The sequence below is a fragment of the Netta rufina genome, assembly GCF_964035555.1.
Source record: "Netta rufina genome assembly, chromosome: 2".
NCBI lineage: Eukaryota > Metazoa > Chordata > Aves > Anseriformes > Anatidae > Netta > Netta rufina.
The window spans coordinates 44,502,104-44,530,095 of record NC_140124.1 but is presented as its reverse complement, the minus strand read 5'-3'; the positions used below and the strand labels follow the sequence as shown (position 1 = coordinate 44,530,095).

Below are 27,992 nucleotides of genomic sequence, written 5' to 3'. Positions count from 1 at the left end.
ATTATAGGAAACAAATGATATTTATTTTAAAATTGTTTTTAATAAAAATGGAAATAAGAACAATTATACCAGTAAATAATGAAAACTAGAGCTTAAAGTTAAAAAATATTTAGTCTGTTTTACCTGATCCTCCAACAATGCTGCATAGGTTTTACTTTAAAAACAAGATGCAGATACTCAGCCGGGTCCTGCTTTGCAAAACCTCTTAAATTTTAATTAGAATTAACATCCGTATTTCGTATCTGAGGGCAAAATCCACCAAGAGTTACTGGATGGAGTCACTTCTGGTTTACCAAACAGATGAGCAAGTACAAGGAAAAACTACATGCTATTGGCAACGCTATTGCTAATCAGCAAGAACTTATGTCTTACTGAAAGGCTTTTGAAATTTGCTTTGAAGAAAAACTCTTGGAACACGCAAGTCTTCTTTCCTATTCACAGTTTCTCGGTGCACGTATTCATTGACCACTTGCTCATATCCCTCAGACTTGAAGAGCTGAGACAAGAACTCTAAAAGACAAAAAAAAAAAGATTAAAAACCCTGTTTAAGCAACTTTTAAAACACTACTCAGCATTTATATAAGCATATGTTCTTATGTGTTAGAGCATGAAAGATCACACGTGCCTTGGGATTTCAAGCTGTTCTCTGCAAGCAGACTGCTGCACTTGTACTGAATAAAATCAATACAGGACTCCTCTGGAAACATCTACTTAAGCAAAACAGCTTGCAAAAGTGGGATGTAAGCTCAGGAAAGGAACTAAACCCAGTTTAGTTTCCAAAACTTGCCACATCTGTTATTTTTTATTGTGCCTCCTCATTCTCCCTGTGACCAACAGGAGTATATTTTTGCTTTGTGCAGCTGGCCTTCACTAGCTGAATACATCACCTACTCCAAATATTCCAGGGGTGATCCAGCCTTACAAATGCATCCCTGCTTGAGAAAGAATATCACCCAAGGTTACCAGACCTTCACACGCCATTGCTCCATAGAAAGAGGAACAAAATGGCAAAGTGGGTTTGGTGGTACCAAGCCTCCACTAGGTTGCACTGAAAGTATTTCTCATAAACAAAAGAATCTCACTCAAAGCATATCTTCATTTGGAAAGGCAGAATTGCCTCACAAACAAGGTGACCTAAGCAGCAGAGAGGGCTGCCCATACTATTGACTTGTCGTGTTAACTGTAATTCATTACCCTTCCTTTCCCACAGCTTGTTTCGTTTATTTCAGGCATGATTCCAAAGAGATTTAAGCCATGCTAAACTTGTGCTACTTTGTAGAAAATAAAAGCACACCCATTTTTTCAGTACACAGGTGGAGGAGTGTGATGAAATGGCTGATCAGGTAGGCATAGGCAGCCCAGCACTAGAAGACATGGTGTGTTGAGGGGGAAAAGGAGAACACCCACTTTGGCAGTAATGCAGGATTTTATCAACTTAAACCCATCATGAAAGCATGTGAACTGGCTGTAAACAGTGTGAGTTTAAAATGGGAGATCCACATCAACGAAATAAAAATAAACAGCTGTTAATTGTGCATCAATTGAAATCTCATTATAGGACACGTTCAATTTCTTCATGAAACAGAATTACAATCACACACTCCTCCAGAAATTTAAGATTATTTCAAACAGTGGAAGAATGGATTCGCTGCCATGGAAGACCAGTGGCATTATCTGAGGCCAGATATGTTGCAAATGGGCATCATTCAAATCATCCCATGCAGTAATTAGCTGGTGTACCAGCGTAGCGCCTCTGCTAAATAAAAGAAAAAAGCACTGGTTCCAAACTGTGCAAGAATGATGGAGTCACATTCCCTGTGACCAAAGAATTCTCAGGCATTAAGCAAAATGTATATGAAAATCAGTGAGATGAATGAGATCATAAAGGATTAGAAGCAGGAGCAGAAGTGATCCATGAGAGAACCACAGACCAGCCCAAGGCAAAACAATTGCTAACAGATCAGTTCTCTTTCTTCTTCCTTCCTTCCTCTTCTCCCCTCCCTACCATAATTCTTCCCCCAAAGCACACATTCACACTAGCAAGGAATTTCTCATTCAGAAACAAATCCTAACACATAATAAGAATGAGTTTTAAAATTCCACTGATAGGTCGTTTTCTTTTTAATTTGGTCCCTTTAGCATCCATCCTCTTTTAAGAGATAATTGTTTAAGTAGAACTAAAAATCACTCAGTAAATAATAGTTCTAGAAATGCTTCAATGAAGCTGGAGAACAGCCTGCATTATCTTAGATTTCATCATTGTCCCATAAAGAATAGAAAGAGCCCAGACATGATCAATGGTTTTTATATATCAGAAGCAATTAGGTAATCCATTATGTCATAAAATATGAACAACATTTGCTTGGTTTCAAATCGGTCTCTTCAGTGGCTGTATTTTGCTTTAGACTAAAAGAACAAAGAGCCCAGAGAAATAAACACACAGCTCTTATGACACAATGCCCTATATTTGATACGGGGAAGTAACAGTTCAGTAAATTTTAGCATGAGAATTGTGAGTTAGGAGGCGAGCTATAATCTCAATTCATTTTGAGAGTCTAAGCAAATTCCTTCATGTCTCTGTGCTTCCATTTACCCACCAGTAAACTGCAACAACTACTACTCTTCCTAAAGCATTCAGAGCAATGACAGAACAAAAAGACTGTTTAAATACAGTATCAAATGGAAACGCTTTTTGCATCATTTTTATGAAGAAACAGAGGGCAGAGTGACCACAGCTATCTCAACAGGATGTCTGCACAAACTTCTCAGCACTGTAGACATGATTAAGAGAAAAGAAAACACTCTACAATATGTCTTACCTTCAGTAAAAAAATACGCTCTTGTCCCATCTTGTCTAACATAGAAGTTTTCTCCAAGTTTGCTGCCAGATTTAAACCTGAGCATTGCATGATCGTACAGTCCGTAGTCTCTGAACAGGACACACTTGCCTGGTTTTAATACCTGTCATGTAATACATACATGCTTTAATAAGACAGATTGATTTAGCTATATATATATATATATGTATGTATCTAACATACATATATATGTTTATTTACACATATAGACACACACATAACTAAGTCAAGGTATCCTAACGTGTTAAATACACAAGCAATATATATTTTGAATTCATTCCCTGTGCAACAAAAATGTTATATAAAAACTGGATTGTTAGCTCTCACAAAATTATTTTTTCCCCATGAACGCTGGGGTATGAAGTATTTTAAGATACCTGTTTGGATGCTGATCAGCTAAATGAGCTTTTTGCAACGCTCTTCAAAAGCAAAGAAATAAATGTACACTTCAACAATAACAGTGAAGTCATAACAGGGCATTTTCTTTGCTGACTAGCATACAGTCTAGCACACAACGTTGCCAAATAAAATTTAGAATACAATAACATGTTTTCAATGTGAGAAGGAAAAAAAGTTGCAACATAATAAGAAATAAAAAAGGAACAATTTCAGGGAAATGGTATTGCAATATAGTAAGAAATAAAAAAGGAACAATTTCAGGAAAATGGTTTGCAGGTGAGATTGTTTTTTTGTTTTGTTTTGGTTTGTTTTTTAATAGCTCTTCAATAAAGGAATCAAGCTATGAAGAGTTCAGTATTTAGAAATACACAGCCATTAGCCATTCTGACTTTAGACTTTTGATGCATGCAACTTTCCTACCTCAACAAATGCCAGCTGTAGGAATATTTACCACTTGCAACTTTGTGCAGAAACCTACAAATGAGCCAGATATCTCCACAAAGAAACAATAATTATCCTTTTCATGTACGTGAGCTATGAACCAATCCCACCTTTAGAAAATGTTTGGAGTTGCATGAAAAAAAAAAATCTAACATTCCTTTTTCAAACTACTGATGATAAAATGAACAGGACATCTGATAACATAAAAAAAATATACACACATAAAAAAATAAGTTGGCTATGTCCCTCTGCAGTCAATATATAACTCAAGCTCACCTCAGAGAAATTAAAACATTTGAATTGTGATTGTTCTGAAACTGCCCTCTGTGAGGGCCTATCCTAGCCCATCAACCAACAAAGGCAGTCCAGAGAGCTAAATCTCTCTAGATTAACGTTAATCTCTGAGCATGCCATTTCTGAATGACCACAGGTCAAGCGTGTTTAATAATAACAATAATGTTCCAACTGCAAGTCACTGTATCTTCTGGAAGTCAATTATGGTTCGCTGTCATCTGTATCTTATCAACACAGACATTTCAGCAATCCATAAACATTATTTGTATCATACAACCCTGAAGCCCAAGTCCCAGCTTCGAGATACCATTTTCTTGTGTTCATAACATACATTAGATTAGAATTCAAACCACTTCACAGTACCATGAGAAGAAAAAACGTTGCAAAACATAGTTTAGCCCTTTTACAAGGCAAAATAACTAAATACCTTCCATGAATACAATGTTAATTACAAATCACCATTACAAGTGGGGCTATTTTCACAGAATAGAATTGTACTTTCAAGATAAACAGCATGTAAGTTCTTTAAAGGCTGTAAAATAAGATGTTAAAATACTTACCTTGTAAATGTTCTTCAAGACAAGATGCATTTTGTCAGGATGAATGGCAGAAAGAACAAATATAAGAGTGACAACATCCACTGAATCTGCTGGTATATTTTCTAGAAGGTCATCTTTGGTAAGATCACACTGGAACACTTTGCATCTTTCAGTGCTGTATAAGGAATTTTTCTGGGAGAATGAAAAGAGCATGCTTTCACTTAAAATTAGCAGCATTTGTTACTTCAAAAAAAAGTTAAAAAAAAAAATTAGTAGAACAACACAAAAGATGGTGGCAAAAGAACATAAACATCCACTAAGTGACAAATACAACATGAAATTCATTGCTGCATACTGCAAGTGAAACTACAACTTCTAGAAGAGACTGTTCTCAGGAAGTCGAGAAGGAATGTGTGTTATGACAATTCAGAAAACATACCATTTCTCTTTTACTGCTGCTTCTATTTTTAAAAAATATAGAAATACCCTTAAAAGAAGGCTTTCATGACAGCCCTAGGGATAGCTGATGGCATTTGTGCTCGCGAGGGGGCTGTGGTGCCCGGGTATGGGGGCACTCTGCAGGGCCGTGCTGGTCAGGCTGGGGGGCAAAGGCAGCTGATGGGGGCCCTGCCACTGACTGCCTCCCACAGCAGCTCTTCTGTGGCCATGGAGTGCTCAGAGGTGCCTGGCCTTATCCATTTGGGGAAGTTTAACTAAGGGTCAAAATCACTCGCCAGACTCTCCTCCGCCTCTGGGGATGCACAGCCTTTGTTTGCCTGTTCACACCAGACTTAGGACTTTATTACTGGTCATTCAGGGTAGGTTCAGGTTGGAAATCAGGAGAAATTTCTTGTCAGATAGAGTGGTTAAGATTGGAATGGGTTGCCCAGGGAGGTGGCGGAGTCACCATCCCTGGGGGTGTTTAAGGAAAGTTTGGTCTTAGGGATGTGGCTTAATGGGTGACATTGGTGGTAGGAGGATGCTTGGACCAGATGATCTTGGAGGTCTTTTCCAACCTTAATCATTCCATGATTCTATGAAACAGATCAATCTAAATTTTTTGGGAAATCTAGTCTACTCTTCATACATAAAGAAAGGCAAGAGAAATCTGTCACTCCAGTCATTTGTAATTTTATAAGCTTCTAAGGACACTCTACAAGAGGTTCCAAACATTACACCAACCTTCACATACTCCACAGCTCTGGGAGAGAAATCACAGGCATACACAAAAATGTTCAGGTCTTCTTCCAAGAGTGGAAACAAGCAGTTCCCAACCCCACAGCCAGCTTCCAGAATGGTCAGTTTCTGATCTGCAAACTGGGGAGGAAGAAATCCAAAACAAAGCACATCATTTTTGTTTTCCTCATAATACCAGCAGAGTCACTGTTCAATCAGGATATTAAAAGCTATAATCAAGTTTAATTACCATTGATTCAGAAGCTGAAGTAGCCATCCATTGGATAATCTTGACACTACAGAAGAAGAATCCTGATTTTTGCAAAATTACAAAGCCTTTTAGAATGTATTAATGTTTCTTAATTGCTTACTTAAGGGGTAGATGACTAAACAGATTGCTGTACCATTTCTGTCATGTCTCATTCAGATAATAAAGAACAACAGATGCATCTGACTATTCCCCTTAATGATGTTTTGCAATTAGCCTGTAATTCTGGGTGCTCTTCTTTAAAGCTGTGTTCCGAAGTGCTCCAACTTGCAGCTTTAAACATTGTATTACCAAATAGACATGTGTCCTAAATAGACTCTCTGTGTTCTAGATTCCATTCTTAGTATCCACATGGGTCAACTTTAAACTGACCTGATGCACCTGATTCTGAGAAGGTATCTTTGATATGAAGAGAGGCTATGCAGGTCACTGCACACTTAATGTGTGAGAGCTCCTGCCTTAAGGGCTTAATTAGAAGTATTATTAAATCATTTGAAAACAATCGATCTGTCTCTTACAGAGAAAGTGTACAGGGCTCACCTCCCGACATGCTTTTAACTCTTCAAACTCTCTGGTTGTCCAATGTCTGTCTTTAAAGAAGTTGGTGCTGTTTCTTTTGTAAAACAGATCCCAATTCTTCTGTGCCTCTTTTTCCAGTTTCAGTTGCTTGAATTCAGACACCAAAACCTGATCTTTTGCCAGTCTCTCAACCTCTTCTGGGCTAAGGATTCTTGTACTATGGCCTTTTCTTTGGAAAGCCCCATCTTCTGTACCTGTTGTTACTGTGTCTAAGGAATCAGCTGATGTGTTTTCATGGAGCATCCTTGAATCTTTCACACAGATATGAATAGCAAAGACCCAAGGGTGATTTTCATTTCTTTAACATCTATTTCCATCACTTAACTTGGGTAAAATAACCAAGGATCTAGAAGCAGAAAAAAAAAAAAAAGGAGGAAGAGTTACAGCGTGCACTTATTTGGGTTTTATGGTGGTATCTCAAACATGATGGACTGCAAAACCACCTGACTTCTTGTAATTTCAATATTCCACCCAAACTAACAGCAATCACAATGATTTCAAAGTTAAAGAAGATAGTCTGCTGGTCTACTTTCTGCATAGTATAAAAAAAAGAAAAAGAGAAAGATGTGGCAGATCTAAACTTCTTTCATTAAAATGACTTTAAAAGGAGAGGAAGGGCTTTGTTTCTTGTGAACTCCAGTTAGCAACACCTCAGAAAAAAAACAGTAACCGAAAACCAGATGACATGGAGTGCCACTAGATTGGTAAAACAAGCTGCTGTACTTGTGTCAGCATTTCTCCTTCCTGTTCTCACCTCAGAGAGAAAACACTGGTTAAACCATCAGCACTCGTAACACCGCGTCACTTGGGCAACAGAGCAAAACCTGCACGGTGGCAAGGCCGGTGGCCAGCCCTTGTCAGCACTCCTTCCCCTGCCTCTTCCTGAGGATCCGCACCCGTTTGGACAATCGCAGGTGTTTTTTTTTTTTTTCTATGGGTTAAGAAAAATGGACCAATGAAAAGAGCTCTTCAAAGGCTGGGATCCAAATCTTCTGGCTGATGTTAAGTAGTTCTGACCTCTGCCTTGCCATAAAAAAAAAAAAAAATAAATAAATAAAAATAAAAAATAAAAAATAAAAAGAATAAATAAAAGAAAAAAATAAAGTAAAAACAGTACTTCAACTTACCAATGGAAAATTGGAAATGGGAAAAAAATGGAAACGAGGAAAGAGTGGAAATGGGAAAAAAATGGAAATGAGGAAAAAAAAAACAACAGTACTTCGTTTAGATGCGTTACCATAAATGATACAAACAATGCTGCAAACAAAGCCATCAAATACAGATGTGCTAGTGAGATAGAGAACTGTCAAAGTGCTGCCCGTGTTCCCGGGTGTCAGAGCACATCCCCTGCTCCAGAAGGAGAAGGTTGCAGAGAGGGGCTCTTCGCGGGTACACCCCCAAAAATAACTCTAACCAGCAAAGCTCCCACTATCTACCCGGCATGCTAAAAAGGCTCAAGGTCCATGCTTCACAGATCGAGCTGCAAACCAAGCCCAGCCGGTCTCCCTGCTCACCGACCCGTCCCCTGCACCCCCAGCCCCCTGCAGCCTGCCCTGCGCGCATCCCCGGGGGGGGGGGGACCCGATCTCCGCGCACCCCATGCGGGGAAAGCCGCAGCCACCCCGGCTGCCCCTCCTCGTCCCTCCTCGTCCCTCTCTCCCTGTCTGCCTGCCGAGGGCGGGGAGCTGCGGGGGCCGCCCCTGCAGGCCCCGCTCCCCCTCGGCCGCCGGCGCCGCCGCCCCGGAGCGCTTTCCCGGCTGCACCGGGAGCCCGGAAGGGCGCGGGGCGGCGGCGCACGCAGCGGGGCGGAGGAGAGGAAGGGAGGAGAGCGGCGGGGCCATGAACGGCTCGGCGAACCCGCTGCTGGACAAGGAGGAGCACCCGCTGCAGCTGGGAGAGAGCTTCGAGCGCCGGCCCAAGGCCTCCTTCCACACCATCCGCTGTGAGCGCCGCTCCCTTCCCTTCCCTTCCCTTCCCTTCCCTTCCCTTCCCTTCCCTTCCCTTCCCTTCCCTTCCCTTCCCTTCCCTTCCCTTCCCTTCCCTTCCCTTCCCTTCCCTTCCCTTCCCTTCCCTTCCCTTCCCTTCCCTTCCCTTCCCTTCCCTTCCCTTCCCTTCCCTTCCCTTCCCTTCCCTTCCCTTCCCTTCCCTTCCCTTCCCTTCCCTTCCCTTCCCTTCCCTTCCCTTCCCTTCCCTTCCCTTCCCTTCCCTTCCCTTCCCTTCCCTTCCCTTCCCTTCCCTTCCCTTCCCTTCCCTTCCCTTCCCTTCCCTTCCCTTCCCTTCCCTTCCCTTCCCTTCCCTTCCCTTCCCTTCCCCATCCTGCCTGGCAGGAGCACCTCCAGAGGATCCAGGCTCATCAGCAGCCACAGTTTGAAATCCAGGGGTTGTGCTCCTGCCAAGGCAATGCGTAACCCTGCGACCTCCTAGCGATCTAGATACTAAGGCACTTTCCAGGAAAGCGAGGAGAAATGACTCAGAGCCACACAGTATTGCCACATGCCTGGTGATGCTGAAGGGGAGAGACGAAGCATGAGGCAAGGTCTTAAGCAGTAAGAGAGTTTGGGAATAATCATCTGGTTTTGTTGGTGTTTTCTTTTCAGACACCAGGTATCATACCAGCTGCTCATTCCTAGCAATGGGTGCATTTTCAGTCCTAGCAATGGGTGCGTTTTATTTCATATTAGGAAATGGTTCTGAAGGGGAGCTCACAATGTTTCTGTACTTGAATTTTGTGGGCAAGAAATCACTATTTTCTTCCCCTAAATGAGTTCAGCATTTAAAATAAGTAGTTAATCACCAGCAGTATGTGAAAACAATACCAAAGTCATATTTCAGTATTCTTGTGTTAAGGTGGGAAACTTGTACAGTCGGTAATAGGATATTTTGTTGTATGATGTGTGATCCTAGGCACAGTGTCATGGCCTGTTTCCATGCAATGTGAGTATGTAGTTCCAGTGAGATCATTCATCTGAGTGAGACTTGGAAGAGAAACTTTCTAGATCAAGCTGTTATTCGAGAAGATGATCAGTGTTTGAAGCAAAGCTATTTCCCTAAACAGTGAGCCTCCATCTAATGCATCAACACCTAAATTTGTGTGGTTCACCCCTCTGATATGCATAATTACAGCATGTTAAGGGATACCATGCTATATGTATGGTGTATTTAACTGTTTATGCCTAATACGGAAGGCTTCTAGCCAGCACTAACACGCTAGCAAATCTTCATTTATAATTTAGTTTTCAAATAGCCTGACCATCAGATAAATGAGGTTGCAGTCTGGTACTTTCTGAATTAAACCCAAGCTGTATCCAGATAGAAATCCAGTGTATTTCTAGTATTGACAGTGCTTTCAAGTTCTGATCAAGTCCTTAAGGGGTTGCAAAGCCAAGGCACTCCAGACTACAAGTGAAAGAGGGCAGTTTTATTGCAAAGAATTTTTTGTGAGGTGTGTTTTCAGTGAGTGACACTCAAGTGAGATCTCTCTTGATTTTCTGGTTAAAACTTTATTTTTCTAGACATTGATCTGGAATGATTTATCTGGGATCTAAGTGCAATATTATTCCTGTAATCCTCTTCACGCAAACTACAGTAAGAGGATTTTGCAGGCTAAATTTGTCTGTGCCTTCTTAAAATGCTTTATTATTTTCTGTAATGTTTATGACATTCCATGCTGAAAAACTGGGTTACCATTGGAAAACATCTGAAACCATTTGACTTTTGGAAAAAAGGGTTGTGATTACATTTGGATAGAAATGTGTGCTCCATCTCAACAAAATTAGCCATGCACACCTAATAAGCTTTCTAAAATGAAAGCAATTAGTTGCTCTTAGCAAATATGCAACATTGTTTTACTGATACCTAAGAAAGAAGCGTGACACGATGAGCTTTTTCATTTAGTGACTGCTCTGCTGAAACTCTAGATCCCCTTTTTGGCAATGCCACTTACTCTTCTACAGCTGGTTTGTTTTGTTTAGCAAGCTTGCACATAAAATAGGTGGGTGACAATAGCTAGAAATAGACTGAGCAGATGAAAATGAGGGATGTGATTTGGTCTGGCAGTTAAGGCATGAGGATTAAGTCAAGTGTGGCCAATTCTGCTTGTTGTGCTGTCAAAGTAAAACTCAATTAGACATTAACATCCCCTTAATGAGAATTTTTTACAAGCTGTTTTTTTTTTTCCTGCAAATATGCTTTTCATTGTGGAATTACATTTTTTTTTTTTTTTTCTGAGATACGAATGTCTTAACTAATGCAGCAATTAATTGTCTTGGTGGTGACCATAGTTGCACTGCTTCATATCCAGAGATGCTAGAGTTTTTTATATATATATATATATATATATATTTTTATTATATATAATAAATATATATATATTTATATATATATATATTTATTATATATTATATATATAATATATATATAATATAATATATAATATTATATTATTTAATAATATTATATTATATAATAATATAATATTATATTATATAATAATATAATATTATATTATTATATATAATATAATAATATATAATATATAATTTATTATATTATATATAATAAATATATATATATAAATATATATAATAAATATATATATATATTTTATATATATATATAAAATATATAATCTTATTTCACTTTGTCTAAATCCTGTCAAAATGTTACTTTTTTTTTTTTTTACGGCTCATCAGCATGTCAGAATTATTGAGGGGAACATACTGAAGTTAAACATACTTAAGTAAAAATGTTCTTGGTTCAAATAAATATACTAAACAGAAGCCCATTATTTGGGGGACACGGCATTCTCTACAGTGCAGCAATTTTTTTGAGACTAGGGCTAATTTAGAGCTTTAACTCTCTCAACTTAGTCATGCTCTCCATCCACAGCAGCTTTGGCCTTGTGTGGAGCTCCTCCGAGGTCTCCTCTAATCTTAAGGAGGTGTTATGAAGGCAAGATGCCTGTTAGTAGTCAGAAATATCAGTGAGGCTAAATGAACTGATTTCACTAAATTAATCTTTGCCACAGATGCAGTCCTCAGGTTTGAAACTGGCAGGAGCCACCCAGAGCCCTGGGTCTCGAAGTTGTTACCCCTTTGGGATGCTTGGCACAGTTTTGCACCTGTGTGTCAGGTCACCAAAAGCCTGGGCTTTGGAGAAGCCTTCTTTTGGTCTTCCAGACACTGTCTAGAAACTGGCTCATTTTAAAAAGCAAATGTAGAGTCTGGTATCATCACGTGGCTGGGGCTCTGAGCACAGACGCTTTGTACCGGTGCGTTATTACACCCTTGCTGTAAACTACCGTGTATTTTAGCATTCCCTGTAATCACAGTGAATGTGCAGTGACTTTTTACGGGGCAGCATTCTGACGGCTTCAAGACTCTTGGAAACATAATCACCATTATTTTCCTCTTTAGATGATTTTAAGCCGGCCTCGATCGATACATCTTGTGAAGGGGAGCTCCGAGTTGGTAAAGGAGACGATGTAACCATCACTTTGCCACATATTCCAGTAAGTGTGCTACATGTTTCCCTGTTTACTTGAAGAACTTTGCAACATAGATCTTCTACTGTACATGTTCTTTTTCTCTTTCTTTGTAAAAACAGGTGGGCTCAGTATTTGAGCAGCCAGACTGGCAGCATAGTACGTGGGGGAAGGACTATACTATTGACTCTTTGTTAAGGGTTTTATTTGTAAGGTTCCAGTTTGAGCATTTGTTTTGATTCCTTCCTGCTGTTATTACTTGATTAACGAGAAGACTTTGCCTACTAGCTGAAGCTCTAGGGTGGTTTCCGTCCCTTTTAGTGCTTCAGCTTAAAGAATAAAGGCAGAATAACTTCGGGTTTAGTCAACATGTGATATTCAGAAGCCATGGGTAGGCCCGTGAGCTTGCTTATTGCAATAACGTGTACAGATAGCACAGACCATTCCCTGCCTTGAGCTTTATCAATGGAAGCGAGAGGGAATTTTCTACTGAGTGACAATGAAGTGGTTTCCCATCCGCTTCCTCCTCAAATTATGCCATAAAGATCTATAGCGTGAGGATGATGGTCAAACAGCAATAAAACAAGTGCTAAAACTCTTTATAGATGCAGTTGTTTTGTAATTGAGGGCTTGGTGGCTGCCTTCCCAAAACAAAAGAAAGTGCTTACATGCTGGAACCGGATTTGTTTATTAGCTGAAGCTAATGCTACATGTCAAGCCAATAAACCAGCGTGCACAGATGCAGATAGGTTTGGTGGTTGCAGGGGAGCACCCAGCAGTTTGGAAGCCATGTGTCAGATCCTCGTGGTGGTGTTTTTTCTAGCATGTTGGTGTTTTTAATTGACAGGTGATGGTTCTGTGGTAATTCCCACTGAATGAGGCTTTAACCTGCTTCCCCTGCTCCTGTTTTTTATATGGCTTTGGTCACGTTTAGTGCAGCAGAAGGTTGTGTGCTTTTGTTTGGCTATAGAAGTGAAGAGCTCAGTAGTGCTATTAGGGAGCAGGCAACAATGTTTAATAGCAATGCCATTCATCTTTGACTGGGAACTGTGTTGTTCATTCATCTTTTGTGGTGAACAACATCGCTTGTAACATCCCTTTCCAAATCTCTCTACCGACAAGTTTAATTTGTTTGTCTTCCCATGAGAATGAGTGGCTGTCAGCCTGTGCTGTGCTCCAGAGGGGTAAGAGCTAGCTGCACTAAGTGCAGCCCCTGGGTGTATGTTGTTCCATGGAAGTGGTGTGTATGTTCAGCAGAAAGAGCTGGGAAACACTGGGTATGACGAAGCAGAGTGAAAAGTTCTGGGGCCACTTCATCCTTACAAGGTTTACCAAATTTAAATTTCTTGTAGCCCAGTTTGCTTCTGAGCTCCATAACAACAAGCAAGATTCAGATTCTGGCTTGTTTTTTTTTGTTTGTTTGTTTTGTTTTGTTTTGTTTTGTTTTTGTTTGTTTTTTTGAAATTGCCTGATCCCTGTGGATATCTCTGTTTGATGATTTGTTCAGTGGAGATGTTTTCGTGTCCCTTGCCACTTGGGTAACTTGAAACACTATTTCTACTCGTGGCTTTTGCATTTGATAAACAGTCTGAGTTGGGGAAATGAAGGATTTGTTTGTTCTAAAAAGAAACTATACTTGAAGGGTTAAATCTGTTTTAACAAACCTGGTTAAATGTCACCTGTTCCATCTGCCGCCTTCTGTCCTGTAATCATCAGAATCCGTAACCAGCGTTGTTTAGGCACTAACATAAACTAAATATTTAATTTTAAGTAATGGATGGGACTATTAATTTGTTTAGGTAGGACTTCCATTTCTGCTTATTTTTTAGCCAAAATTGCAGTCTTTTCTGAGTTAAGAGGCCTCTAGGCATCAGAATGATGGCCAACAAACTTTGATCATTTTTCATTAAATTTGTGTTTTATGTTTCCTGACTTACTTGTCAACAGGGAGCTGGCTTTGACTTTCAGCTTGCTTTTTATTCTCTTAAATGTTGTTTTCCTCTCTTAAATGTAGGAATGATAAAAATGTAAAATGCCTTTGAAGACTAGACTTTCATGAGACTGATGTTTTCTGAATCGCATCTGTATATCTTACGCTTTCTTTGTTGGGAATTCAAATAGTTTGCCCTGACTATTCTGAAGCCATTTCAGAGTAAAACATATTCTACTTATTAGCAGTATTGAGAACAGGGATTTCATTCTGAGTAGATAAAATTTGTTTGTTCTGCTACTCTGAATAAAATGTATTCCTCTTGTCCCTGATTTCAGTTGCTTTCCTGCTGCGTGTATGAAGAAGCATATGAAGAAACATTTTTTAAAATTTCTTTTGTAGAATAGCATTACGTTACAGAGAAATTTGAGAAGGGCTCAAAGCTGAGAACTTATTTCAGTACGTTTTGTAGAGCAACATGTCCGGTTTTGATACGGTCAGATGCGTGTCCGTGCTGCCGTGTGCAGGTAGACCATTACTGAATCTGCCTCCTGTAACCCCAAAACCAGGTGTATGAGCCTGCCTTTGTGTGAATAAACTACAGTGTAGCTTAACCTCAGCAATATCTGTTAGACAATGTAGAGGACCACATGAATTTGTCTTTATTGCCTCTCGGTCTAAGCCGTTAGATTTATACGGCTCTATGCAGTGTTGTGTGGACTTGAGGACTTTCTGGAAGGAGTCAGATACCCCATTTGTTTTTGAAAAAACATTTTTGTGTAATTGCTCAGCTTCTACGTGCGAATCTGAGTTTGAAGAAGGCAGCTGTTCTTACATAGTTTGTGAAGTTGCTTGTAAAACTTGTCTTCTTAAATATTGTCTTTTTTTTCACCTCATAGAATAAATGCGAAGCATTTTAAATTATTTTTCAGTTGACCACATATTTTTTTAGGCAGTAGTTCTGCTACAAGAGTAATTAGAATTTTATTTCTTATCCAAACCCAAGATTTCTTGGGCAGAAATTTCTGACATTCGTCAGAATCAGCTATGCAAATTCAGCTATATTGCCATTTTGGGAAGGAGAACTGTAAGTAATGGCAACTAAGGAGAAGATGTTTTGTCACTGCAGAGACACTTAAAATGATGAAAGGCACCAATATTGATGTGAGAAAATGTCTGTTTCTGCTGTGTTAACTGTATTTTTCCCTTTTCATGAATGAATATTTTCTGAAAGAACTAAATATTAGCTACTTAGTCTCCTAATTAGAAGAGTATGTGCATACATTTGTTTTAGTGTTTATAAACTTGTGGACAGGGGAATATAACCAAATAAATATGTGCTCTTTCTTTGATACCAGGGTTCAACTCCTCCAAGGACTGTGTTTAAAGGAAATAAAAGGCCGTATCAGAAGGACTGTGTGCTTATTATCAATCATGACACTGGGGAATATGTACTGGAAAAACTTAGTAGCAGCATTCAAGTCAAGAAAACAAGGTAAAGCTGGTGACAGGGCTAAGTTAAGAGGACAAATTTTTGCTGGATTTCTGCTCAGTCCGTCTTTCAAACATGAACCCCGTTTTCTTTTATTTTGTAGTTATGTTTGCTTACTAAACTTTATCAACTCTACATGGCCGTTATCTTGCCAGAAATGCAAATAGCTATTGGGAATGTGAATCCAAGAGTAAAGAATTTGTAAATTCTCAGCTGCTGAAAGGACGTAATTATAGTTTGCAATGAAACACCTCTGATGATTTGGAGGTTTGGAAGCTGGCTGAAAGATGGGATGTGTTTCAGGAATCTCTGGTTAGTTGAAATAGAAGATGGAAATGTTAGGCTGTCAAAAGGATTGTTGGACTTTATAGGTTTGTTCCCTACAGCTTCCTGTGGGAGTCATGGTGCTTTAATAATATGCTATTAAGGTGTAAGAAACACTCATCATCATTTTGGATCAATGCTATACAGAGCAGAGCAAAAGTCCAAAGCCTCCAGTTGAGGAGAGGAAAAGAAAACTGAGGGAATTATGTTTGTGAGGTTTTGCCTGGAATTGCTGAGGCCAGAAATCCTTTCTGACCCAGTATTCTGACTTCACTGCACAAACGCTACAAAGTGAGCAGTCAAAACATTTTTAGTAATCTTGCTGTTTTGCAGCTGCCTGAAGCTTCTGCACCACGTTCTTCCAGCACCACTGAGCCACAGGTTTTTTAAATCTAAAGAGAAAGCGGTTATTCAAATGTCTCACAAAGAAGAAGCTCTTAAACAATTTTACGAGTATGATACATTAAAAAAAAAAAAAATGTTTACTGCAGTGTTGAGCTTTTAGCTGCTAAAACTAATAGAAACGTGGGTTGCAGGTTGTCAAGAGTTGGCTGGAAGTTTGCCAAAAACCACCTTGAATTAAAGGTAAATGGGTTGTAACACTCTGAGTCACTGATGTGAAAACTCATCCATGTGGCATTCAGAGGCAAGGCATCTTGTCCAGTGGATCTGAGCACATTATAAATGAGATGTGGAATGCCAACAATTTAAGTTCTGCTGGCTTTGTCTGGGTGAAGCTTAAGTCAGAAAGAAGCACAGAAATGCAAGGAGAACTTGGGCTCAATGGGGTGTTTAGGATCCATTGAGTTTTGGCTCTGTCAAGGTTTAAAGTATTTCAACTTTTCTTAAGCAGAGGTAGGGTAGAAAAAAATTGGAGACTCGTGTTTTGAGAAATGGTTATTTTTTTTTTAATCTGTTCGGTATTCTAGCTCAGAAGTGGCATTTTTTCATGGCTACTTTGATCTTTAACGACCTGTGGACACCCTGTGGGAGCAGAGTTATTAGTGTTAACATCCTGATTACATTCCCAGGGAAGTAATTGCACTTTTTCTACATAAAGGCTTCTGTAGTTCCAAGAGCATGATTAATACTGGAAACAATCTTTTGCTTTTATCTTTTTATCTTTCACAGGAGACAGTATATCCCCAGATCTCCACTTCTACTGTAAATGACTAATGTAAAGTGTAGTAATGTGGTATCTAAAGGCAGCATTTCAATGATGAGTGAGAGGTGGCTCTGTTTTTTGAGGTTGCATCTATCATTCAATGTGGCATGGAGAAAGAATCACAGAATCCTGAGAGATGCCTTAGTTAACACTAAATGTACTAGCTCAGGTAACCAGTAGTGGTTTAGCTGAAGTCCAAGAAGTTCCACATAGGCTAGTTTAACTTTTTTTCTTGGTGGGATTAGCTCACAGGCACAAAATGTCATATTACTGATCTGGGACCATCCTAGAAGCAGAACTGAGCTCTTAATGTCCAGCTGGTTCTGTACTATGCTATGTACAGACATATTCCCAAAGGCTTTATGACAAATACACTACATACTTTAAACCTCATTATGGTGTATCATAGAGGAACCTGAATGCATTTTGTTTTGTTTTTCTTGAAAGGATAATTGACTGTTCTACAATCTGAATCACATCATTGATTCAGAAAAATGAAGAAGCACTTGAGTTGGATTGAACAGCTAGGCTAGACATTATTCTGTGGAAGATTTTCCACTAAGGAAATATCTTAAACTGTTTTTTTTATCACTTCTATTCACTTGCAAGTGAATGAAAAATGGAGCAAATGCTTGCAAACTGATTGCTCCAGTCAGGTTGACCTCTAAGAGAGTTCAGTTTGAGACTGTACAATTGCAAGTGAGAAAATAGTTCCTTTTGCTAGGATAGTTTTAAGCAGGATTTTGTTTTGAGTGGATTTTTTTTATATATAGGTTGCTAATTGTTTTTTAACAATACAACTATTAATTGCTAAATTAAAGCCTTCATTGTTCTTCAGCTAGTGAGTTTGGCAACACTGAAAAACATCTGGGTTTGAAAATATTTTTTGTAAGGATGCAGTATGCAGATTTGCTGTTGAGAGCATGTTTTGCATACAGAAACCTGTCAATCACTGTTCAGCTTTATAAAGCAATGTTCAAAAGGAAGTCACACATCATGCATTAGCACGAGGATACTGAAAAAGCTGAACACGGTTGCACAGCCCTGCTGAATGTCTCTGGTTCTTGTTTCAGAGCAGAGGGTAGCAGTAAGATCCAAGCCCGAATAGAACAACAATCTGCCCGAGCCTCTCAACCTCCTTCACAGTTCAGAGCCCCAACCAAGCCAGCAACTGGACCTAAAACTTCTCCTTTGAAAGATAACCCTTCACCTGAGCCTCAACTGGATGACATTAAGAGAGGTAAAGAAGGGTTTGTAGTTTCCTGGGTTTTGGTCGGCTTCCTTTCTTCTTTTTTTAATAAAAACTATGGCTTAGAATTTATACAAACACATTAGAACATACAGGGATTCAAAGCTGGTACTTGGCAGCTGGTTTGTTGTCTTTATATCTCATTTTAAGGTATCTTAATGAATTATTTATTCTCTTCTGCCAGCATAGGCATTTATGCTGCAATCTTCTCTGGCAGGAGAGAGCTTCTTCCTTCCAGGTTATTTTCTCTCTTCTAAACTATTTCTCTGTTCTGAGAAGAAGACAATAGGTGTGGATTCAAAAGGTAGAAGCTAGGGCAGCTGAATGCTAAGAGGCTGAAAGGGTGTCTTAGGTAACAACAACAAACGCTGATCCACGATCTCATCGGAGACCTGGAGTCTGTGTCATGCCAAGCAGTGTTAATAGGGGAGGGATGAGAGAGAAAACAACTGCACAGCTTCCATTACCACAACCACTCCTCTTTGGCTTTTATCACACCTGCCATTTAATTGTCCTTAAGAGCCTTGAAGAATTTCAAGAGATTATTGGCCCAACTTTGTCTCCTGCTCAAGCAATGCTTTGCTTCAGTGCTGCGCTGTGGGCAGGGCTCACTTTCTTGGCCCAAGTCCTTCCTTTCCTGCTGGTGTGGTACCTGGTTTTGCCATGGTTAATACAGTCAAAATAGGGATAATCTTAAATTTTAATTTTTATTTGGTTCTCTTGGATTTCTTGTCTGGCATCAGACAGAATTATTTTTTTTCAAGATTGTTCTTTCTGTCTAGTATTTTCTTTCTGGGTCTCTTCCCTTGTCCCATAGAGCTATTTTTGCCTGCAGACTTAACCTATATTCATTTCCTAGCCTATGGTAAGAGCTTAGGAGGTTTTGATGTTGTTTTTGTTTTGTTTTCAGTTCTTGGTAATCACTGGGTGACGCTTTTACAGCTAAGCTGTCTGTGTGTCTGTATAGGTGCTGACAGGTCTCACGCTTTCACAGCAGTAGTATTTGCAGTACCTGGATCTGGTCAGCAGACAGAATCGAAGTCAGAGACTTTGTTAGCTACAGTTCCCTTAGCTGCATTGCCATTTTTATTTTCTGTGCAATAGGTAAGGAGAAAGATATCAGGTTATATATCAACTTAAGAATTCAGTCAGTTGTGAATTTTAAATGTCTTTACTTATGATGTATAATAAGCTACTTAACCATTTGGGCACTCTTTCACATACTTACAGCAATTTATAGAGGTCATGTTGTCACAACAGAATTTCTATATTTGTCTGGTGCAACGTCTGTTCTACAATGACCATTTTCTAGTGGTCTAAAATAATAAGTCACATTATTTAAAACTAATCTAGTGATTTTTTTTTTCCACATTATTGTTTTTTTATTGGGAAATACTTCCAAACAAATAACCTGTAGAGTTTGGTTTCCAAAATCAAGCCAAACAACACCTGACTCATACTAAAAATAGGATGTTGAGTTGGCATATCATAGAGAGTTCTTCAAGGTCCAAAAAGGAAGAAAGCAAAAATACCCAGGCAGTTTTCTTTCTGCTTATGGTATGTATTATTTTTAACTTTTTAAGCACTCCTCAATTCTAAGCAATCCTCAAGCTTTTGGTACCCTTGAAAATAATCATTGATTATCCACAGTGTCAGCATTACTAAACAATTTATGTCGTGAGAAACTATTTGGGAAAGGTAGAACTAAAATGGCACTATTGTACAATGAAAATAATAAAACTTAAATGTAAAAGCTGTGAGATAGTCTCTTCAGAACTTGAAAATCTTTGGCCATAAAGATGCACATTAAAGGAAAACTAGCAGGAGTGAAGACTATATTCTTTCCAATCAAGCAGTGGTCTTCCTTTTGGATGAATTAGCTCCTTTCTATTAAAAATAAATAAACACATAGCTGAAATTCTCTGTTGTTTCTTCAATGGACACAGCACAGAACTTACAGTCCTCAGAGGAGGTGGTTAAAAGCATCTCTGTGGCACTATGGCACTCTTTTTGTTCCCAGTATGCCCTACTCAAGGGTGTGGTAAGATGCATAGCCCTTGTGATGTTTAACAATGGTTTTTAGCAAACCTCAGTGCAGGCTTTTGCTTACCTCCACTACACTCAGCTGTGCGTTCCCACAGCTCCCCTTACCGATGAGCTGGGAAATGAACTTCCAGGTAGGTCAGTCCTCTCATCCATCCCATTACACAGCTGTCCAAACAGCAGTGCCTGAGGAGAGAAGCAGAGCACGTGGGAGTTGAGCCAGTACTTTCCTCTGTGCAGGAGACCTTTGGGAGGCTGTCTCCAGGGTCCCACACTAGCAGAGTCTTTTCCTGTGCAAGCTCTTATATTGTCCTCCTGCTTGAAGGCAACAACAGAGAGGGTAAGAGCTTGTTTGTTCAAATACTTGGCTGCATATGATAAAGTTTCATTAAGCAGTGAATGTTTAGACACACACACACCACAATACAGTCATTTATGTTCATGAAATTACTGGCATTTATCAGATATACTTGACCACAAGAGAAATGTTTTTAATAACATTGACGTAATTTAAGTGTGTGGTACCTGAAACAACACCAAAATGTATTTCTGGTTTGGAAACTATAAATTCAGTGCTTAAAAATCTGAGCAGATCTTGTTTATTTAAAATGCAGCTGTAGTCCTGGAAGTATTATTCCACAGAACTGTATTTGTCTCTCAAGGACTTCTCAATCAAATTTGCACTTCACTGTAAAATACTGCATCTTCTAGCTGCCATCTCTGCATACTCAAAATGCCAGTATCGAGTTGATTTCTATCCACCCTGCATACCATTATTAACAGTGATTATTCTGCTATGAATGTACAGCCTCATTCTTCATAAAGCTGAGTGACTTTATTTCCAAAAGCCCTTGGTGTTCTTGCAGCCCAAGGTTAGGACTTCAGTTAAAAATCCCACATAGCCTTTTGGAGTCAAGAGAGGAGGCAAGAACACTTAGCCATGATTACTGAAAGAGATTAGGACATTTGATACAAAATACATAGAAAAAAGAGCCCTGTTGAGAAAGGCTGTTTTGTGTTTCTATGTGAGATTTATGACCTTGAATTTTTTTCTTATTCTAAAACTGCACGGACTGCCAGTATAAGACAGTAAGCTGTTTTCTTTTCCTGAAAGAAAGCCTACAGTGCTATCATGAAATATGCAAAAGTTAAGGTTCCCGTGGCAATGTCAGGCTTTTCAGATTATGTAGACTCATTTAAAGTAAATATACAAAAACATACTGTATGAAAAGCTTTCTTCAAACTATGGCACATCCTCACTCTTGTCATCTTTTAAGCCTTAAAGGTTCATCAACAAGGTGTTTGATGTTGTGGAGCAAAAAGTGATGTGACTTTTTCATTGTTCAGCTTAGGGTATATGTACGTGCATATACACTCACAACTATTTTAATTGGAGGCACCACAAGAAAGCATTTAGCCAAGGCTTCAATACCTGTAACTGCACTAAGTGTAACAGGCAAATTGGAAATGCAAAATCTGACAGCTTTAAAGTAGATGTGTTCTTTCTGTAAGGCTTTGATGTCATTGTTGGCTTAACAACAATGTCGTGTCTTTGGCAGGGTGACACGAGGGATTTGAACAAACTTTCTTAGTGGTCCTGCTGGAATTGTGCCTGAAACTTTCAATGATGCAGCAGCCACCGTAACACTTGTGGAAACAATTATATTTTTCTCATCTGCCCATAGATTAGACATTCACAATTCTAGACTCGATGGTTTAAGAGACAAGACACCTGAAAGGAAGCGAAGGAACAGCCTCTGTGAGGTGAAAGTTGATTAGAAAATGGTGTCAGAACTGAGTTTTCATCCCTAACCACTGTCATGGACAACACCCTTGTGTATATATATATTACAAGGGAAAGAGCTACTTTTTCCCCATTTTCTTCTGTGACTTTCTTAGTCCTGAACTCAGAGAACGTTTATAATTTGAAATCTTAGCTATGGTTAGGCTGAGAGCAGTGACTTACAAGTGCTCATTTGTATGTGTATCAGATTCCAGCCATGAAATGGATTTTTTAAGGCCTGCAAGGCTGTGTTGGGAGGGACAGAGGGAGAAAGGCATTACAGTACAAAATTGTATCTTCTGTTGGCCTAATCATATATTCTTCATCCCTCTTCCAGTAGTCTCTTATGTCTTAAGAGATGAAAGAGTAAGCTTTGCTTGGCATACTAATAAAGCACAAAAAACACAGGTGCTGTAGTCAGGGATCTAGCTTCAGGAAGTTAAGTTGGGGCAACAGCCCCACTATCCCTAAATACCCAGCCAGAGTTAGTCACATGGTTGTTCTTTTTCAATATGCCTCTAATTCAATATAACTATAACATTTGAAATTGAGCTCTGAACTTTGAAATTGAAAAGTTGGAGGTTTAAAATTGGCAACTCTGAATAACTCACAAGCTTGATCGAAGGTGAGTTTTGCCTGGTATCAGTTCCCCATTTGTTGGGTAGAGATGATAGTACATGTGTTGTCTCTCACTTCTTTCATTCTTGTCTCTTTGGGCTGTGAGTTCTCACAACGTGGATTTAGAGCTACAACCACAACGATGGGCTGGCTACGTTTTGAGTGTTTCTCGTACTTTGTATGGCATGCGTGTGGATATGGTTCCCTCTTGGAAACCTGCCTAGGCGAACTGAGTCATTAGATACTTGACTTTTTGGGTGGATACAAAAAATGTCTTCTAATAGTATTTAGGACACTTGTAATGATGACAAGTTTAACGATGTGGATTGGTTTGGGGTGACTTATCTTAATGACTGTTTGGTAACTGGCTGTTCAGCCAGCATCACCTCTTGCCGATGAGGCTGTCATGGTATTCCCCTATTTCTCTGCACTGGCAACCCTAAAGTGAGGTGTGGCTGACTTGAATGACTTCCCAGTTTCAGAATAGTCTGTTTTTCCTGGCTACTTGTGAGCTCTGTAGCAGGTTAGGGTACTGTTACTAGTCCAACATGTGAATATTCTCATGTATTCTCATCTGCTGCACTGCAGAGTTTATCTGGTGTTGTTTATCTGTTTCTCAGGTTTGATTAGAGTGAGTTGTGTGCCTTTGTGCTGGAGCAGTTTCATACATTATCTTAAGGCAGTTCCCGTTGTGGCCTCTCTCTCTCATTGCATTTTCCAAAAGCCTAGATGTCAGTGATGTCTAACAGAATTTAAATTCCTGCATGTTTAAAAGTTTGTTTGTTTTGTTTTGTTTTTAATAAAAGAAGGGCTTGCTGTTGGCCTGTAAAATTTGATAAGAAAATTTATTTACTTTGTATGTAGAGCATACAACTTGTGGAAAATAATGAAGCAGAAAGCACTTTCATGAGTGTAAAGTGTATAGATAGTAAGTGAAGATGTTTATAATACTATCTTTGCTGCTCTTTAAATTCAGCTGCAACAATTAGGTTGAAAAGTTGTCATAATTTCTTGTTTTTCCTTCCTGACTCTCTCTTTCATGTGAGGTATTTTAATGTGATAAATTATGCTCAAGAAAACCCTTGCATTTTCACATTCTTTGCCCAGATTCCGTGGGGCCCTATTCATGGTTTCAACCAGATGAATGTCCTTTTCTTTCAGAGCTGAGAGCAGAGGTTGAAATTATCGAGCAGATGAGCAGCAGCAGTGGAAGCAGCTCATCGGATTCAGAAAGCTCATCAGGGAGCGAAGATGAAAGCTCCAGCAGTGAGGGGGAAGAGCCAGCACATGTTTCCCCTTCCCAGCCACCTCACCAGCAGTATAACAACAGGAATGCTGTTGCTAACGGCACCAGCAGGCCACAAGGAAGCAATCAGCTCATGAACACGCTCCGTAAGTAAATCCTTGCATCCTATCACTGCTGAAGCTGCTTGAGAGCACTCATTTTCTTAGCATGTTAAGCGACCTCCGTGAAGTACAGCTGGTTGAACAGTAGTCCCAGGGAGGTGCGCTGGCTGAAATATGTGGACAGATTTTTTGAACAGAAGGCTGAGACCTATCTGAAGGTGTGGAGATTGCTTCAGTCTGGTCTAGAGCCCGTGGGCACCAATGTGATGGCCCCATCGGCCATGCTGAGCCTTGATTCAGGCCTCCAGCTGGAAAGAGTGGGTAGCAGAGCATCAGTGCAGGGGATATGGGGCACTGGAGGATGGGAACCACTTTAGTGTGAAAACACAGATTAGGTATAAATAGTGGGATTGCCACATGTGTCAGTGAAAGGCCTGTGGAGAATTGTGAATGACACAAGGCTGTCCTGTGATCACAAATGCACGGTCTCTTTGTTTTTGCTATTAGCAGTGTTGCTTTGTCAGAGGATTTGCTCTATACTGTGCTGGTTTCAGTTGTGTTTTCATGAATACCACAATTTGGATATTTTGAATGTTTGCCAAATACTCACTTAAAAACATCACAGCTCTAATGTTTGAAGGCACTGAATCACTACAAACTCACTCCATCATTTAAAAAGTATTTCTGTCATATTGGACTCTCTCTGGGCAGATGGTATACATCTGTGTTGCTCTTCCCTTCTGCTAGATCAGGTTCAGTGCATTTACATGAAACTAGAGCTTAGTTATCATAAATTGTTCTTAATTCCTCCTGAGGCATTTCTGAGTACATCTCTTGGCATCCACGCACAGTGAACTGGTGGAGTTTAAATGCAGATAAATACAGGGTTTCCAGCTTCAAGAAGACAAGTTAGATGTTATATAGACAATACTGAAAAGGCCTGCTGGAAAACTGGAGAGGCCAGTCAGTGTTTCTGTCAGTACTGTATGCTAGAGGAGACCCTGGGGTGAATTACAAAGTTCAGCAGTGTCAGTAGGACTCTTTTATGTCCCTGTTTCTGAGTGTGAGCTGCCCCTACCTTGCTTCTTTTGGCCATGACTACAATACTGCATAGGTCACTAAATTTCAAGAAGCCTTTGACCCCAGGAGAATGTGGGAGCTGTTGAGGTAGCTACTTCTCTTTTCAGGCAGTGGTTTCTGCCTGACCTTGAGTATTCAAGTCACTGGTAACCCTAAACCACATTTCCCCAAGAGGGGAAAGGAGATTAAGAAATCCAAGGCATAGCTGCTGCATACCTGCTTTGCCGAGGACCTGTGTTTGAGGCAGGGTCAGGGGAGAGCACTCAAGGTGCAACGTTTGATTACCAGCAAACAAACATGATTATTGCACCCTTTTACCTCCTCTTTGTCCCCAAATCACAGATGCTCTGCAGGATGGGCTCTGAGACTGGAGGTTTGCTCCACATCCAGTCCTCTCTGCACTTTGGTGGGGTGCCCCTGGCCTTCCTTCACCTTCACACCCTGTGTCAGCTCAGTTCAGCCAGCAGCCTTGAGTTACAACAGCTTTAACATTCCTGCTGCCTTATTGACACACGGAGGCCTTGCCTTGGCTGCCCAATCCTCCTTAAAACAACAACAGCAACAAAATCTATTTTAATTGGGTCGAGAAAGCCAGGGAATTCCCCAGTGCCTCGTCCTGGAGCCATGCACAGGAGCTTGGCCGGGTGGAGGCTGTGAACTCCTCCTGCAGCTGCTAGTGAGGGGAGCTCTGCCCTCCCGTGGGGAGCAGCCTTGGTGGCTGTGGAGCCAAGGAGGCTCCGTCTGGCCTGGATCAGGCCATGATGCAGCTCTTGGTGCTCTTGGGCACGGAGAGCAATTCCATTAGACTGAGGTGATGCTAGCGTTCAGTTCTTGTGTTCTTACTTAAATCTTCCAGCATACATGTTGACTGTTCTTTGGTTTCACTGCAGTGAAATGCGAATTAACGCCTACCTGCGCCTTGTGTTTTGTTGTTTTCTTGTTTTCCAAAGGAAATGACTTGCAGTTGAGCGAGTCTGGGAGCGACAGCGATGACTAGAGGCTGAGCTTTTGCTGTTTTATACATGGAAGAACTAATTTACCTTGAAGTGATCAAATTGCTTACAAGAGGATCTGGCACAGGAACAGTTCCACGTGTGGAATTTGAGTAGAAGGAATGTATAACCCTGCAAAATATTGGATGTCGAGGGCTGTTTTACTTTGTGAATCAAGTGTATATTTTGTCCATATTCTTATTCTTTAAAAGCTTTAAATAGCTATGTACAATAGGTAAGCCAATATATGGCGCTATGTTCCGGTCTGTTCATCATCTGTAAGCTTTTAATGTGTAACTTCATCATGTCATCTAAAAATTTCTTGTCTGTAGAAGATATTCAGAAGATAATCAGCCCAGTGTGTCTTCAGGGATAGGGGAGGGGGGCGAGGGGGTTGTATATAGGGTGAGCATGAGTCAACAGTGAGATTTAAGAAAATAATGGTAAGAATTCAGGAGCTAGAGTGTGCACTGAAGTGGGACTGTTATAAATTATGTTTCAACACTAAGTTGATTTATTTGATTTGGGACTTTTCTAATGTGTTTTTATTGCTATTTATGATTGATTTAATGGACATGCTTTTAAACAGTTGGAAAGGAGAAATCACAAAACCATGTTTATCACAAACCTTGCTGCACCAGTGCCTTATAAGCAGTTTTTTTAAACAGAGCTTCAATTCCTGCCATCTTTTGTATGGGGAGCAATACTGAAGCCCCTTCAGATTGCTTTTTCAAAGAAGAGCTGTATTTCATGTACGGGCCAACTGCACTCTGAGGGCAGTTGCTCCAGTAAGATAAAGGATCTACATCACTCACCTGAACACACCAAACAGGAACCAAATCAGCATTTTCTCATGCAACTGAAGCATCTCATTTAATCCAGACCTTCAGACCTACATCTTCAGAAATACATAGGAGCCTGTTTTGCTCGTGAAATTGCAAGGTCACAAATGCAAGATATTGGACTTAACGAAATTGTAGGACCACAGCCGTGTTTGCAGTTTCCTAGAGGATGCAGAAAGAAGAGATGCCTAAGCAACTGTGTAACGGCAGAAGTCTCTCTCCCACCACAGTTGTCCAGGTAGACTTTAGTCCGTATCGTTTGTTGGATGTGATCTCCGTGCTTGGCAGGATTACACAGAACAAGAAATATTTGCCTACGATGAAATTCACCCCTGTTTAAGGGGGTTTAAAGGGTGCTTAGCTGGATTATCATTAACTTATTTTTTTGCTCCAATGGAAAATGAGTGCCACGGGTAGCCTCTTAAGGTTGAACACAAGGCTGACTTTTTAAGCCCAAATTTAGTAACATAGGCCAAGTGACGCCACAGTTGTGGTGTAATCCGGGGGAACGTGAAGCTGAATTGGATGCCTCTCCATTCTTACGTGTCTGCTTTGCACTGCTTTTGTCCGTCTGATCATTTGTGTTTTAACTCCTGTTTCTTTAATGAGGAAAAGAAATGGGAAACTTTCGTTTTTTTTAAGGTATTGAAGAGCAGGGGGACATTGGAAGGGAGATTTTATTAAATGGTTTATTTTTTTTGCATTCGATACATATTTAGGCATATTTTTGCATTATTGTACATACATTTAAAAATACTTCTTTTTTTAAAGTGTTTTATGATGTGGGTACATATTTTAACATACAATTACGAAATATACTTGATGTAAAACCACAATTGATCTCTCTTGTGTTTTTTTTTGTTGTTGTGTTGTTTTTTTCCCCGTTCCTTCTCTGAGAGTAAAAGTGCTGTGCTCTGACAAGCTTGTACCACTCTGGGATTTTACACTTCGGTGCAGGACATGTGCATGGTAGTTGGCGGCCTAATTAATGCTATTACTGCTCCTGACTTCCCAGCTTAAGATTTGAATGAGCAGGGAGGCGTTTCTGTTACCATTTCCACATTACTGAAGCTTATTGCTGAGTTCTGCTG

At 39.9% G+C, this 27,992-nt stretch overlaps 2 protein-coding genes across 9 annotated transcripts; one reads left to right on the top strand and one right to left on the bottom strand.

The window, feature by feature from the left end:
* Positions 1–20: 20 nt before the first annotated feature.
* METTL6 (methyltransferase 6, tRNA N3-cytidine) lies at positions 21–9,005 on the bottom strand. Of its 8 annotated transcripts, none has more exons than XM_084281783.1 (7): positions 8,888–8,945; positions 7,309–7,485; positions 6,516–6,900; positions 5,714–5,848; positions 4,553–4,723; positions 2,820–2,961; positions 21–510 (listed from the first exon to the last, which is right to left on the bottom strand). In XM_084281783.1, exons 3-7 carry the CDS (start codon positions 6,795–6,797, stop codon positions 362–364), a joined length of 879 nt encoding a protein of 292 aa, XP_084137909.1. In that variant the 5' UTR covers positions 6,798–6,900; positions 7,309–7,485; positions 8,888–8,945; the 3' UTR covers positions 21–361. The 8 variants fall into 8 exon arrangements, with proteins under 8 accessions (XP_084137909.1, XP_084137908.1, XP_084137906.1 ...); XM_084281782.1 differs by lacking the exon at positions 8,888–8,945 and adding an exon at positions 8,151–8,297 and having other exon boundaries at positions 7,309–7,573; XM_084281780.1 differs by lacking the exon at positions 8,888–8,945 and adding an exon at positions 7,682–8,132 and having other exon boundaries at positions 7,309–7,577.
* EAF1 (ELL associated factor 1) lies at positions 8,319–27,737 on the top strand. Its single transcript, XM_084281788.1, has 6 exons — positions 8,319–8,496; positions 11,969–12,063; positions 15,325–15,461; positions 18,021–18,187; positions 23,802–24,032; positions 26,018–27,737. The coding sequence occupies exons 1-6, from the start codon at positions 8,394–8,396 to the stop codon at positions 26,062–26,064; spliced, it is 780 nt and encodes a 259-aa protein (XP_084137914.1). The 5' UTR covers positions 8,319–8,393; the 3' UTR covers positions 26,065–27,737.
* Positions 27,738–27,992: the final 255 nt, after the last annotated feature.

What these genes read in the sequence shown, in the direction of transcription:
- EAF1 (XM_084281788.1), top strand. Translation starts at nt 8,394, where the DNA reads ATGAACGGCTCGGCGAACCCGCTGCTGGACAAGGAGGAGCACCCGCTG. An exon ending in TCACTTTGCCACATATTCCA is followed by an intron (nt 12,064 to 15,324) that starts GTAAGTGTGCTA and finishes CTTTGATACCAG; the next exon opens with GGTTCAACTCCTCCAAGGAC. An exon ending in ACTGGATGACATTAAGAGAG is followed by an intron (nt 18,188 to 23,801) that starts GTAAAGAAGGGT and finishes CTTTTCTTTCAG; the next exon opens with AGCTGAGAGCAGAGGTTGAA.
- METTL6 (XM_084281784.1), bottom strand. Translation starts at nt 6,797, where the DNA reads ATGCTCCATGAAAACACATCAGCTGATTCCTTAGACACAGTAACAACA. An exon ending in AGTTAAAAGCATGTCGGGAG is followed by an intron (nt 5,849 to 6,515) that starts GTGAGCCCTGTA and finishes CTTCCTCCCCAG; the next exon opens with TTTGCAGATCAGAAACTGAC. An exon ending in GAGCTGTGGAGTATGTGAAG is followed by an intron (nt 4,724 to 5,713) that starts GTTGGTGTAATG and finishes TCATTCTCCCAG; the next exon opens with AAAAATTCCTTATACAGCAC.